The sequence below is a fragment of the Mastomys coucha genome, unplaced genomic scaffold (genome assembly GCF_008632895.1).
Source record: "Mastomys coucha isolate ucsf_1 unplaced genomic scaffold, UCSF_Mcou_1 pScaffold14, whole genome shotgun sequence".
Classification (NCBI taxonomy): Eukaryota; Metazoa; Chordata; class Mammalia; order Rodentia; family Muridae; genus Mastomys; species Mastomys coucha.
The window spans coordinates 53,294,514-53,310,780 of NW_022196896.1; the positions used below are offsets into that span (position 1 = coordinate 53,294,514).

At 37.0% G+C, this 16,267-nt stretch overlaps 1 protein-coding gene across 2 annotated transcripts in view; it reads right to left on the reverse strand.

Annotated features, from left to right (window-relative positions):
* The window catches only part of Col19a1 (collagen type XIX alpha 1 chain), a 329,256-nt gene that overhangs the window by 175,636 nt on the left and 137,353 nt on the right, over positions 1-16,267 (reverse strand). For both annotated transcript variants that reach the window (XM_031367064.1, XM_031367063.1), the window contains exon 14: positions 15,000-15,035. In XM_031367064.1, the coding sequence (XP_031222924.1) occupies positions 15,000-15,035 (36 nt within the window). The remainder of the gene's footprint in view (positions 1-14,999; positions 15,036-16,267) is intronic.

Below are 16,267 nucleotides of genomic sequence, written 5' to 3' on the forward strand. Positions count from 1 at the left end.
CATACCTTCCATAGTGTTTGACACTGGTGATTCTTTATGTTGAGTCTATAGTTAAGCCGTTCCTTCCTTTATACATAGAGTGATGAAGAGACGTTTTAAATAAAATATATTATTAAAGGATAGATCTTAGATGTAGTTAAAGAGTGCCTGAACTGTTTTGCTGTTGTTTGACTGATTGATTGATTTTTGGTGTGGTATTGAGAATTGAACATTGTAGTATTGGGAATTGAGCCTTATGCATGTTAGTTAGGTACATGTCTAATACTAAGTTAGCCCTAGCCCTGTAGCTAAGAAAATGAAAATTTCCAAAGACAATGGTAAAGGAGACTATAATAAAATTTTATAGTTACAAATAATAGTTATAATCTCTGTTTTAACCCCTACATATTAATAAGTGATATACCAGAGGAAAAATGAATAAAAGAAATAGTATATTTCATGATAGTCTGTTGTTGACCATATGCACAATGTTTCTTTAACATTTTCCTCAAAAGATGACTATATTAACAGTTAGAGCACATTAAATCTGATTATATATGCAGGGTATTGAACAGGGGATAAGGTTTTTCTAATCAAGAAGATTGTGCCACTTACTCTAAAACATGATTTTCAAATCAACCAGACACAATCATGGGTAATAGCTACAACCTGCATTGTTATTGCTGAAAAGTTTCAGAACGGGGAAGTTGATCTCATGTCCTAAAGTGAGCTAGAAAGAAGAGAGCTGGTCATGGGATGCTTGATGCTCAAGTCAATTTTCTCCAGAGGTGTTTCTTTTCTTTTTTCTTTTTTCTTTTTTCTTTTCTCAAAACAGGAGCAGATGATATAACAATATGTTAGTGCTGCGAAAGGTATTCATTTCCTTTACTTATGAAGAAATAGTACTGAGTACCTTGAAGGCACTAATTTCTGTTAGTCCTGGAGTACACAGTTATAAATTAAATAGACAAAGATCATGCCCTCTTAGAGCTCATACCAGTGATGGATAAAAAGAACCACCTTAAACATTTTAATAATTATTTCATAAAAGTCTTCTTTCTAGTTTCACATGAACTGATATTTATTTGTAACCATATTGGCATAATAACAGCAATAAATAGATATCGGTGGTTATTAGGAGCCAGTTATTATTCTAAAGTGCTTACAGTATATAAAGTAGTATATATACCTCATTTAACTACAACATTGTAAAGGACAAAAATGATCACATTTTGTAGATAATGGAACTAAGGCAGAGTTGATCAAGGCATGTGGCCAGCTTCAAACACATGTCAGTATATTGACTAAATTGCACTGCAGGGGTCCCTGATGTGTTATGAAAGGGGTGACAGAGGTAATCAGTGTGAATGATTCAAATCTTTGTGAGAGTTGTGAGCATTGATAAAGTTCTGTTTTATCAATCAACATGAGGCTCAACTACTCATATTTTAAAAGTGCTTAAATAGAATGAGATGAAATTAGACCAATTTTGATGTAGCTTTATGGCTTGAATTATATTCCTTGATGTACATAAATTATTAGGAGATCTGGCCAAGTTATAATTCTCCAATGCACCTGAGGTGTATTTTCCTTCATTTTCCAAAATAACCCAGCATTTCTTGAACATAAAATGAAATAAGTTCATCATAAAAGTCCCATGTTGCTAATTTATTTCATTTTTAGTAAAGTTTAGCTGTTGAGGTTTAGAATGTGTAATTTAGATGTTCCGTGAGAACAATTCAAAATAACTGAGAAAGAAGCCAAGTATATGCTGATGGGCAGAGCGGGCTCTTCACAGGTCAGCTCATTCATCTACTAAAAGACATGGAAACCGCACCCATGGCGAGCAGGCTGACTGCTTTTCTAAAACATAAATCTCTTCTAAGGCTAAAGCATAAATCGGTCAAAGCCTTCAAGCATTGAGTTGACAGTATTTCTGCAAAATATATAAATATAGTTTTATGCCATATAGATAGCTCCTATTTTTATTTACATTTTTGTGATTTTTTTATACACAAAGACTGCATTTTCAACATTTCTACATGTCCTTCTCACCCACTCCAGCAGCTTCTACCCTCATCAACTAATTCCTTCATATAAGCCTTTTGTTCACAAACTTTAAAATTACAGTTTTTGTTTTCATTTTCCTTCCTTATATTCTCTCTCTCTCTCTCTCTCTCTCTCTCTCTCTCTTTTTCTTCCTTTTTCTATTTTTTTAAGATTATGAAGTTTTCTGGGTGTTGCTGGTGCCTGCCTTTAATCCCTTTGCATTTGGGAGGCAGAGGCAGGTTGATCTCTGCGAGTTCAAGGCCAACCTGGGCTTGTTTCAGGACAGCCAGGGCTACACAGAGAAAGCCTATCTGAAACAAACAAACAACAACAAAACCCCCAAAATATTAAAGTTTGTCTCTTACTCTTATTTTACATTCATGGGTGCTTACATGTCTGTACACCTCATGTGGAAGCAGCTTGCGTGTGGCGGCTAGAGAGGGTGTCAGATTCACTGGGAACAGAGATGAAAATAGTTGTAAGCTGTCATGTGGGTGCTGGGAACTGAATCTGGGTTCTCTGGGAGAGCAGCTATGCTCTTAGCTATGTTCAGAACCATCTGTGCAGCCTCTACAAAGCACTGATTTAAAAACCAAAAGTACTCCTGCTTCGCTCCCTCGCCTCTTGCCCCTTTGTTCCCCTCTCTCCCCATCCCCTTCCCCCCTCTCTCCATGTGGTCATGGCTGGCCCCTACGTCTTTACTTTCTCCTTCTCTCTGCCTTTCTCTGCACCTTCTACTCTCTTAGCTCCCCTCCCCATGCCTAAATAAACTCTATGCTATACTAAAGATAAATAAATAAAAACCAAATGTAAACCCAAACCATGTTAAAGCATTTCTATAGATGTCTCCAACAGCTCACAGGTGCTTTAAAAATTCCAATGTTGAGTTGGATTTTAAGAGAAATGTTGTATAAGTCATTAAGAAAGCATGTGAATAACCCAGAGCAATATATCAAAAATTCAAAATAATCTTTGGTTGAATCACTCCTCATGTATATATATATATATACATACATATATGTATATATATTTATATTATGTATATATGTATATCTATATATGTTTATGTATATGTATGTATAAATATATATCTATATATGTGTAAATGTACATATGTATGCTTGTATATATTAGAGGTTTTTGTGTACATGTGTTTTTCTATTTTTATGTACCTAAAACAAGCTGTCTATAGCTTTTTGGGGGTCTTAATACCAAAACATTATTAAATAGATGAGTTTGTGACTGTAATGTAAATAACACATTATATTACAAAGTAAAACATGTATAAATAACAACCCTTGGAAATAACTAAATTTCTGTGTACAGTACCAACTAGCTATAGTTAGTTGTAGACTATTTGCGTACTAGCTGAAAATGATCAGTTTAAAAGGGACCAACTTTAACTAATTGATGAATTACACTAGTCGAAGGCAAAACTATTGCCATTTACTTCAGTATTCCCCATGCTCCTCACAGTGTCTGTCCATGCTAAGCATTCAAGTGAGAGGAATGCGGGGAGATACTATGTCATACCGTGCTTGCTGAAGAATTGTCTTTGTACATACTGAGAAAGAATTATTTCAAGTCTGCCCCAGTATGTGTACATCATGTGCTCCTGTGCACCAGAGCCATCTGTTAACTGAGTGCCATCTGATTTATAGATGACCAGCTGAAGCTTTCCCTCCATAGCCTACAGCACTTAGGGTAGATTTCTTAGAGAGACAGCATGCTCTCCCTCACTCGGTGCCTCATTTTCATGCAAGCAGGGTTTATCTGGGCCCCAAAGATGTGCTCGTCATGTATCATTTAGTGAGCATGGACAAAGCCCCCTTTGCTGCTGACTGACTTAACCTTTGGCCTCTGTGTAAACATTTGGTGCCATGTGGATGAGTATTTAATAACTTCCCAGTGAGACGGACTAGAGCAACACAGTCATATTGCTGGGAACTAAAATTAGAATATATATATATATATATATGAATGAAATAGCAGTCTTGTGCCTTCTGCACCTGTTTTTCTTCTGACATGACATACAAAGGCCAGAAGGATGGGAGCAGGGAGGGAGAGATCCAGCCAACTCTGTTATTTCAGTTGTAGCCCCTATCTTGCTTCTGAAGCCACTGTTGGATAGGTATTTCAGTAAATCTTTAGTTCAAAACTATGGCGACTTTTTGTAAAAGGGAATGTGATTAATTTTTTTCCCTTGTACTTTAATCTTGGATAAATCACATAACAAATCAAGGAAATCCATAATAAATACAACAATAAATGCTCTTCTTACTTTCTGATGTCACTTTCTTTATATATTATAATATCAACAGAAGAAACACTTTAAACACAATAGTAATTTCTTCTTTAAAAAAACTTGACAATAAGGATGTAGTTTGCCACTTATCTGGATACAATATATTAGAAACAAGATGATTCTGAAAAGAGTCTTCTCAATATGTTGTAACTCATAAAATAAGATACTATTTATTAAGGTATTCAGAACTCTTTCTCCTAAATGATATTTATTTTGCCTCAGTATTTGGCAATGATGTTATACATATCATCATTTCTGTTATAGTGGTGACCAGAGAAGTTGAAGAGATCTATGATTTAGTCACAGTTCTGAAACGCATTGTTTAAAGATGCTTGTATCCATATGCAGGATAATTGATATGGAGCTATTCCTTGTGGCTAGAAATCTATTCAAGAGAATTTCAATTGGAATCTTGGCACTATTGCAATTTGAACTACTAACAACAAAAGGACCCAATTAATAGTTTGTTTGATATCTTGATAGATGAAGTATTACATCTACCTTCTAAGAGATCAACAGTGTGCTAAGAAATGAGTGAAGAAATACAGTTAGGATTTACTATAAACCCTAGGTAAAGTTCCTATAAACTGTAAGTCAAAGATTTATCCAGTGTCTACTTTTATAATTAGCGGACATATCACAGGGATTAGAATTCAATAGTCACCCACCCTTCTCTTCACTGGAAACCTGAAGCTGAACAGTGAGCAACTCTATAAGAAAGTGGCTTAAGAAGCAGAAAGCTTCAGCAAACAAATGTCCTTCAGGAGATTAAAAAAATGGGGAAACTAGCTTTGTTTTGAAGTGAGTCAGTGTGATCCCTGCATTCAGTGTCTTACTGTGTCTAACTCCTAGTGTGCTCATAGTCAATGAGCAGAGCCATCAAAGACTCTTGCCTTCATGTGGTTGATATTCAGATGGAGAAGAGAAGTGAAAACAAAGTAGTAAACAGAAGTCTATGTATGTGAGAACATTAGAAGAGACGTACAGTAAGAAAGCATGGGCATCTGATGGGCATTAGATACCCTAATGTGCCTTTATAATAGAAGGGTAGCCTGTGTGCTCACTGAGAGGGTGATGAGTGAGCAGAGATTATCCACAGGGAAGGATGTTAGCTATGTATGCATTAGGAAGAGCAAAGAGGAAATGTGAAGCTCCTATGGTGGGAGTGTGCCAGGAGGTGGGGGGGGGGAGGGAGAGAGAGAGAGGGGGAGAGAGAAAGAGAGAGAGAGAGAGAGAGAGAGAGACAGACAGACAGACAGAGAGACAGAGAGACAGAGAGAGACAGAGAGACAGAGACAGACACAGACACAGAGAGACAGAGAGACAAAGAGACACACACAGAGAGAGGGAGAGACAGAGAGAGGGGAGTTATAACATTGTCAGAAAGAAATAACAGACAGCTTATGAAGCTCAGTAAGAATTTAATTCTGTAAGATTTTGTATTGCATTTGGACATCGGTTTAAAGTCAAAGCAGAAGAAGACATTGGTGACTTTGAGCAGAATAGTAACAGGGATATTCTAGTTTCTGTATTCAGAAAAGGCTCAGGGATAAAAGCTCAGTGGTGGAGGTTTTTCTAATATGTGCAAAGCCATGGGTTCAATCCCTAGTAGAAAGAAATCTCAAGGTGGACAGAAGGAGTGTTTGTCACAGCAACAGAAAGCAAGTTATGGCAGAGTTCCTCTAATTCACTGGTAAATATAAGAGAAATTATTTAACATACAAGAAAGTGTATAAATATATCACATTCTACAAACAGTCTGGTCAGGAAACCAGCTTGACATTACTCATGATAGATTTACCTGAGAACTATTTTATAGTCTCTACTAACACTCAAGAACAAATCTAAGTTTTAAAGAACTAAAGGAACATAAACACATAATCAATAATAATGTAGAAAACATTAGCAAAGCAATAGGCTCTAGAAAGAAATTCACCAATTAAAAATATTGCCTATATTAAAAAAACAGTAAACTGGGGATAACCAAAACACTACTGAGCCTGACAGTAGTACTCTAGAAATGATCCCTTCTAAAAAAGGGATAAAAAGAAAAAACATAACAGAGGTTAATAGACAAATAAACATTATTTAAAAATTCAAAAATATGAAATTGACATCTCCAAAGAGGAAAAGAGATAGTGGGTCAGGAAATGACCTAATTCTCTCAAATTATGTAAAAGATATAAATTGAAGAATCCGTCAAACTCATTAGGACAAAGTTAAATATATATACACCTAGCTGCATCATTATTAAAGACCTAAAAAAGCGATTAAAAATAATGAAAGCAGCCTATGAAAAAGAAGACATTTTGATTGGTGAGTTCTTGTCAGAAATAACATAGCCTAGAAGAGAGGAGGGCACCTTTAAGTAGTCAGACTGAAGCCCACATTCTTCATTAATAGGGTAAAAATACACAACTTCCTCAGGCACACACTCAGAAAACATATAAGCTATTTTACCATATTAACATGTTGAAGAGAAAAAAAGAGTACATGTATACTTTAATATCTGCAAAAAAAATATAAATTCAACATCTAGACTTTAAAAAAAAATCTGTTAAATAAAACCAGAAAGAAAGTTTTTTAGCCAAATCTAAAAACAGAATGAAACAATCATAAAAGTTACAGGCTAACTGTAAACTCCAGCACACTTAGATTAAAAAGAAGGTTCCACTACCTTCTTAATTCAAGGTTATTTAAGCTACCCCTAAAAACAACAACAACAACAATAACAACACAACACCTACTGTTGTGGATTTGATCTAATGTTTGTGTTATGTTAATAGGGTCCCCAAAATTGCAAGAGAATCTGCACATAAGATGCTGAGGTTCCCTGCCCCCAGTTGATTTTGATTGGTAAATAACGTTGCTGGTGGCCAATGGCAGGGCAGGGAGACGTAGGTGGGACTTTAGGAATCCCAGGATGAGGAAGAAGATAGAGCCACCATGCAGAGAAAGGAGGAAAGACCAGGCCTGAGAGGTGCAGAAGAGAGAGTATAGCAATCATGTCAGAGCTGTGGAAAAGTGGCTCCAGCCCCAGCCCATCTCCCCACTGGGTCTAGAGCAAAAATGAGATATAGATTTTAGTAACTATAGCTGAGGAATATCAAAGGGGAGGTGTTCGCTATGTGGAGGTTTGGGAGTGACTCAGTCATTGAGCTGTTCAAGGCATATTAAAATATAAGGCTCTGTCTGTCTGTCTCTCTGTCTCTGTCTCTGTCTTTCTGTCTGTCTGTCTGTCTGTCTGTCTGTCTGTCTCTCTCTCTCTCTCTGTCTGTCTGTCTGTCTGTCTGTCTCTCTGTCTCTCTGTCTCTCTGTCTCTCTCTCTCTCTCACTCTCTGTGTGTGTGTGTGTAAGCAGCCACCTGCTTCATTAGGGTAGAGATTATTTGGCAACTACAACAATCTACAACATCAAAGCAAACGGAAAACAAGAAACAGAAAGATCACATTTAATATGAAATGTATGAGCTTCCATGCTTACAGAAGAAAGAAGAGAAAATTGTCATAATATGAGGGCAGTATAGTTAGCTATAAGTACATACATGAGACCATACAAACAAATTTGATACCTTACTAAAGTTGTAAATACATGCAAGCATAAAAAAGGGAATATTATTAGAGAATAATGAATTTTTCTATCTCTTGGAAAAGGTGCCGTCTCAGTACAATATTTGGAGTGGTCTGCTCTTTCTCTTGTTGATTTGTAATGTTTTCCATATTATATCCCAAAGTCCCATAAGCATTTGAATATGTTTCAGGACTTTGAAAATTCTTAATCTAAAACATTTAACAATTTTAAATATTGTTAAGATGTAGTTGCCTTTATAATTCTCATAAGTTGACAAAGAGACCAATAATTCATATAGTTACTTTGGAGAGGGATTAAACAGTATATTGTTACATTGGACAAAAGACATTCTTTATCATGCAATGGCTTTACATATATATATATATATATATATAACCAAGAAAACACTCATGTTCATGAGAGATAAGCACAAATTGATAGATTGTACATTGTTAGTAAAGGAAAATATCAGCAACAGGAAAATTTTTCTAGATTTATTGGTGGGAAACTTTTGCCTATTGGAAGAAGATAAGCCATTTGAAAAGAATAAATATAACCTATAACATCCACATGGATAGAGGTCAAAAGCTGATGAGGAATAGCACACAGCAAATGCTTATTCCAGAAGAATGCCATGTATGAAAAGGTAGAGTCTAACACGATATTCCAGAAGAATACCAGGTATGAAAACGTAGAGTCTAACACAATCTTCAGTACAAGCCTATACCATAGACATGTAGTAATCAGGGATCACTATTATTTTATAATTTCTTTAGAATGAAAAGAGAAAAGTAGATATCTAATGATATTTTTCTTTGTTTAAAAATAGCTAAAGCAACAATATAGGATATTAATACTTGTTTACATTAAATAATAAATGCAATGTCCATTATGTTCCATATTCTTCATTAAACAGGAGAAAAGTTATGCCTGCTATTGTAACCTGGACAAAAGCCTATGCTTGGAAAGATCACAGGCCATGGATAAGAGCCTATTATTATTGTTTTCTAAATGGTGGTGTTGTCAAACTACTTATTAAATATTGATTTATATCCACAGAGTTCTGCTGCTCTCATTCTTGGCCATAGAAGTTCCTTTGCTCACTGGTTAGCAGTTATTTCCCTACAAATTTTTGGCCAGAGAGGCCTGAGAGACTCTAGAAGCCATGGAGTTTATTGTTATTGCTTTTGGTTATTCACTTCAGCTAGACAGTAAGCCCCTATTGCTGAAGCCACCACATTTCATTGTAGGATACAGAATTAGTCTTCAACTAAGCAAGAAACTGCCTGCTGGCTGTCCTTCACAGTGTTATAAGGTGATATGCAGGCTGCCTGGTGAGAAAAGGCACCAATAGTCTTGCTCAGTACTAGATACTGTATGCCATAATATTGACTTGCCAGCCAAGATGTTTCTACTAGTGCAATAGCAGTTGCATGTTTGTGGAGATGACCAATCAGCCCCCTCATTGGATTTGAAGCCTGCTCTACAGGAAGGAATTCATGACTGGTAGTTTAAACAGTCAAGCCCCAAGGATAGAGAATTCATAGGCCTGTTGATGAGGATTTATTTTGTTTGTTTGTTTGTTTGTTTGTTTGTTTTTTTCGGTTTTTTGAGACAGGGTTTCTCTGTATAGCCCTGGCTGTCCTGGAACTCACTCTGTAGACCAGGCTGGCCTCAAACTCAGACATCTACATGCCTCTGCCTCCCAAGTGCTGGGATTAAAGGCATGTGCCACCACTCCCGGTGATGAGGATTTTCTAAGTGGTCCTGTTATCAAACTGCTTTCTAAATATTTATGTTGATATTCTTCAGCCTCCACCAGAGAGATTTGTTATTGCAGTAGGTATGGCTAATACAGAGGAGCATTTGTTGTTCAGAATGTTGAGATTAAGAGACTGAGACATGGATTGTTTGTGGGCCATCTATATCAATAACCCTCTCCCCAGGCTCAGGAAATGTTTTAGAAGAACATTAAGAAGGAAGCTAAGAACTGGAAGATATGGGTGGGTGCTGTGAAATGTGGTACTCGACATAGCACGGCTATTGCAGACATAAAATCACAGTGGCCATGTTTTCCTTCACAAGACCTGAATGAGTTAGAGGTAACTAAAACTCTAGCACATTTTCAAGGTTGGTCATTTGATATTGGACAACTGATTGGTGTTATCTTTTCTGGTGGAGACCATTTCTCCCACTCTCAGCATTCCTTAGTTGCCTGTAGTTCTTTGCGTAGGATAGAGGCCTCATGAGACTTCCCTTCTCCATGTTAGCTTGCCTACTGTTTTCCTGGGCAGGTTATAGTTCTATAGTTAGTGTACATACATATATCTATGTTACATATATGTAACAACAATTAATGAAAAAAGAGACCATTAATTTGAAAGAAAGCATATATATATATGTGTGTGTGTACATATATATATATATGAGGGTTTGGAGGGAGAAGTGGGAAGGAGGCAAATGATGTCATTCTATTATAATTTTAATTTTTCTAGCATGGAGGAAGAGGGACTCTAGACCAAGCTGATGGTTGATGGCTGCTAAGGGAGGAGGAGCCACTTTTCTCTGAGCTTGGTGTATTTAGGAAAGATTCTTGGACAAGGTTTTGTTTTTCATGCCCTGATTCACAGGGTTGTTCTTAAGGTTATTCCTTAATGTGTTATTATTAGAATAATTTGGAAAATCTTTAAAAAGGGCAAGTGGGAAGACTGCAACTTTATTCACATGATGTCAAAAGTCATTATTCAGATTTTTCAAGTCAAGTTGGCTAACAGAATAGTTAAGGCTAAAGATAGAAGAAGCAGAGGTGTAACTACCATCTATATCTACATCTTCAGTTTCCAAAGTATTTCTTTCTTTCTCCCCCCATCCATCCTGTATTTTCCCCTTCTCTCTTTCCCTTCCATTCTTTTTGTCTCTTCTTTTTCTTCCAATTCCTTTCCTGTTCATTTAGTTTTATTTTGTATCCCCCCCCCCCAATGTGGTCCCTTTGGACTTCTGTCTATATAACCTGTAAAGGTGAATCTACAGAAGGATCCAAGTGTTATCAAAAGGATTCAACTATGGAATCTGAGCATGACCTATTTTCATCAGTCAAAAGGGCATTTAGTACAAACTGCACTTAAACTGTAGCACCATTGCGGTCAATCTTCTTGCTAGCCCTATTTTCTATATTGGTTTTCTACGGCTTCCTACTCAAGGGGAAAGATTGATGGTTGTGAGGTGGCAGGGAAGCCATGAACTGTCACGATTGAGATTATGTGGTGAGCCTGCTTCCGGGGATCTGTACTTCACATTTCACCAACTTTCCTTCTCTATTCCTTGGGAGTTGGCTTGCCTTACTCCCTTATCCACTTCCTTCACTGGAACCCAATCATAGATGAGAACTTAGAAAGTACAAATATGAAACAAAAATAATACTTAATGAAAGAAGGCGGTTTTGAAAAAAAAAAAAAAGCAAGGATGCATATATGGAAGGATTTGGAGGGAAGGAAGGGAAAGGGGCCAATGATGTCATTATCTTATTATCTCAATTTATTTTAGCAGACTCTAGACCTAGCGGAGGGTTGATGGCTGCTGAGAGAGGAAGAGCCACTTTTTTTCTGGCTTGCTGTCTTTAGGGAAGATACCTATTGGATTGGCATCTAGTATTGGATTACTTACAGTGTGCTTTTACTTTAGTTTTAAAAATGTAACCCAGTGGTCAAAGCACGGTGATTCACAGGGATATAGAGAAATAACTGCAATAAACTCAACCACCCACAAACATGCTTCCTGCAAAGACACTATTGTTATTACTGTTTCGCTGCATTCACTGTTGAACAGCACTTATATTCAATTAAGATAAAGAAGTACTGTGATTTAGATGAGCAAAGGTGTCCAGCCTGCTCACTCTTTACTCAGCTGGGCTGTGTAAACTTGGATAGCCTTTAGGACTTTATGCCTTGAAGTTGTCAATGCTGTGAGCTTGCTTAAGAAAAAGAAACATGGCTGCTGGACTTGCTGTTGGGTTGTAAATATGTACAGATGAAATTCATCCTTCTCAGTGAAGTAACCGGGAATCACATACTAGGTATTACTAGAGAATCTAGTCTTGCCTAGAAGTCCTGTAAGTTAACATGCTGGTTTTTCCGATACAGGTACAGACTGAGTGACTCCAAAATGTTCGTCAAGAATTTCAAGAGAATGCTGCAGAGAAAAATTGTTAGCTGGCCCATCAAGCTAGTGGGTCTCAAACTGTGTAAAAGTTGCCTCAGAAAAATGTAAACTGACTGCTGCATGGTTTTTCCCAAGATTCTGATGTCAGCTGCAAACGCTACAGCCTAAATGTTATATATTTTTAAAAAGTGCCTGTGTTAATTTGAATATGAAGTAAAGATGGGGATCCAGTGACTTATGAAATGAAGCAGTGAGCTAGAAAGAATATTAAGCCACGTTTGGTCCATGGGCCAGGAGGACTGTCCACTTCCAAGTGGCTACCTCTGAGAATGCATAATTTCTATTCTCAGCCCTACACATACAGAATAAAACTACGCATGTGAATAAGATTCCCTAGGTGGCTCTTGTGTACTTTAAATTTTCAGAAGCATTAAGGCATCTAGCCCAGCAGGCACACTCAGGTGGCTGGGTTAAGGTTGTAATGGGTTGTAAGGTTGTAATCTAGCCCTAATCCCCTCTACTTAACTAAGCAGTCTTCTATCTTGAGTTTTACCAGTACGCCTCCCCAAAGATAGAGATATTTCCTTATTGCTGTTCATTAAATTGGACTTCAAATGAAAGCCAGAACACTGCAACATTCTAAATATATATATATATATATATATATATATATATATATATATATATATATATATATGGGACAGGAAGAAAGCTTGTTTCACCAGTTTCTAAAAACAATGATTTTCCACACACTACTTGTAAGACTTAAAAATTATGCTGGTCCCATATTCGACCTATTAAATTAGAATTTGATGGGATGGAGGCCCAAGGCTGGTATTTTCTAAAGCTTGCCACTGGATTTTAGTGGGAAGCTGGTTTTGACAACTACTATGGATGAGCGCTCTGATTTATCATTGTCTTGCTTAATATATTACAGAGCAGTTAGTCATTTTGGCTTCCCGGAAGACTCATATCACTTATTTCAATTAATAAAATATTAACATGCATTATAAGATCAATTAAATATTTAGTGCACACCCCTATTTTTAGATGACGGTTGATTGTGTACACAAGGAAGCAAATTGGTGGCAAGTATGCCAAATAGCAATAAGTACATATTATTTATTATTTCATTTTAGAAAATAAAATGCAATGATTTTTTATTGGAATTTGGATTTGTCATATCTTTAGATACCACAGAGCAAAATATCTTATCTTTTTCTCTGTAATGCATTCTGGATGACTGGCATAGAGACCACTATGGGGGGAGGAGTTCCTTAGAAGAAAGAAATCAGCTGCTATGAACCATTCATAGTGTACATAGAGTCCAATACAATTTCTTGGCTACAGCGGGGTCCCAAATTTCATTTCAAGTGAAATAATGAACAAAGTTCATATGTCAGTCTTCACACAAGAGCTGGAAATCAAGTGACTAAGTGAGGTAGTTAGACATGTGACTGAGCTGAAGAAAGAGTCACGGGGACTTGCACAAGATGAGCAAGCCTAACTTTAAGTCACACCAAATGAAATTTGATTCCAAAATATATAAAACAAAAGGCATAAAGCTAAAAGATTCTTTCAAAATTATTTCATTCAATTTTGAAAATATAATCCTTTAAGATTTTTATTCTTCTAAAGTAAAGCCCCTTGTTTCACTTCTTGGGTTTCCTATCTACCAAGAAATATTCGACTTCTTTAAATGCCAGTTGGAAAATGATGTGAACAAGACAATACTTTCATTCCATTTGGGGTTTCAAGTCTAGGAAAAACACACATATTTATCACAGCCCTTCAAATTCCAATGTTCTATGGCCAGAAGTGCTCCATCCTAAGTACTGGGAGGAGACATCTTTAACCTCACCTCTGCCGTCCTCATGGCTCTTAGAACATTAATGACTTTGGGCTTCATTTACATCAACATGAAAGATGACAGACCTCAGGCTACACTTGATCTTAATTTTTTTCTTTTTCATTGAGCTTAGAATCTTTCTTAAGTTAAATGAGAATCTTTAATGCTCTATGCAGAGAATTTGTGGTAGTAGATTGTATGTAAATGGGAATACTCCACATATTTATGATTAGATACTTAAGAAATGATGAAACATTTACTTGGCAAGGCTCCTAACCACATGCACATTATTAACTTTTCTCATGAATCTTCTGCCATTTAATTATTTGCAAATCTTATAAGTAAATCATGGGAAAATAGTCTCTGGTAGGTTTGCAAGCAAAGTAACAATCAGTGTGAAAGTGAATCTCTTGTCGGAGTGTGGTCTTGCCCACACCTTTAATCCAGCAGTTGGGAGGCAAAGTCCAGTGGGTCTCTGTGAGTTCAAAGCCAACCTGGTCAACATAGAGAATTCTGAGTAATTCTGGGTGAGTGGGGGGGGGAGAGGGAAGGAAGATGGAAGGGAGGGGAGAGGGAAGGGGGAAGGGGAGAAGAAGGGGGAGAGGAACAGAGGGGAAGGGAGAGGGAAGAAGAGGAGGAAGAGGAAGAGGAGGAAAAGGAGCTTTTCCCTATTGGATGGTTATATCTAGTGTCATTTTTACAATTTTTAGGCCAAGTGGAACTGTCTGCTACTATTTACTCATTATATATATATATATATATATATATATATATATATATATAAAATAGTGCCTAATTAACCACAGGGACATGGTTACGAACCATGGTAAGGGTGTAGAAATTTGCTTGAGGTAGTTACTGATTACAGAATTTTGTAAAAAATAAAAAAAAAAAAGAATACCCCTAAGGCTTTGGGTCAAGCCCATCATTGCTCAGGGCAGGAATTCATCTTTAAAGTGAGAAGGTTTACTAGGCATGCTCAAAGTTTACTATCAAGTCCTGCAATACTTAATTGTATCTCAGTCATGATGTAATATGAATGGGAAATAGAACATTTCAATTTTTATTTTTTTCTTTAAAATTACTTACAGTTAAGGCTGGTGGCCCTGGAGGTCCCATATCACCCTAAAATAGATGAAAGAAAAGTTGCAATTATCAACAGCACCTTTCTGTACATTATCCAAGAGGTTATTCAAGAGTTTATGGAGAGAAGCAATATGAAAAGATAAATATTTTTTTTTTTTTTTTACATTTTCATCTATTCTTTGAGAACTTCATGATATAGTTTGGATCATATTCTGTGCCCATTTCCCAATTTCTCCCACATCTTTCTCAATTTCCCTGCCAGCAAATTCATAATTTGAAAGGACATAAAAATAGAATTTTTCTTGATAAAATTTTCTGCACAATGAGAGCTGTTTTATGTTCCCTTTGGGACTTATGATACAAAAATCGCCTTGTGTGCCCTCATGCTTTCTGCAATAGCAAAGCATCTTTTGAAAAACTAAAATAATCTAAATTTTTTTATTCTTTTGACTATGGATCCAAAATTAGAAAAAAAAATTATCTTTCTAAATATGGTTACTTGCCAACAGAGCAGCTGGAAGCGCCATGGAAGCAGATCATTTTTCTGACAAAGTTTGTATGAGGATCAGCAGAAATAATAAGTGGATCCCCCCGCCCCCCGCGGCCACTCCATGCCTTCCAGCTGCAAGGAGCTCTTCCCACAGTCTTTCCTGGGCTCTGCTGAATGGGCAGCACTTGTGCCTCCAGCTTTCAGAAAGCTCCCTCCAGCTGTATGTTTTCCAGTACTAGAATTGCTTTGCTGACCTATGTGAATACAGGTTTCCAGGTGTGTGTATCTTGACTATTAAAAAGTCCTTGAAAATGCTGGGCGCAGCGGTATACACTCTAAATGCCAGCACACAGAGGACAGAGGCAAGAGGATCTCTGTGACTTCCAGGCCAGCCTTGCCAACATTGCAGTTTCCAGACCAGTCAGGGTTACACAGTGAAAGCAGTCTTCGTAAAAGCATCCAAAGTTCATGATGTGTCAGCCCCGTGTTTTTCTGTCTCGGGAGTTCTAGTCAGTTCATGAGACCTCCAGAGCCATCAGGACTGAGTGCCCTTGGTGTGCTTGTGTTGCCTTGAGCATTCTGGAGTCTGCATGACTATGGCATGTGCCATGGGATTGTCATGCTAAGTATATCTAGGATTTTCTCTTTTTCTCATTAAACATAGTTGTCTGAAGTTCTAAGACATAGAATTGCATATTCCTTCTTTTTGGGACAAGTAACAGTTGTTAAGGAACTTAACTAAGGATTGCTCTGTAAGATCATCTCTAGCGCAGAAATATAT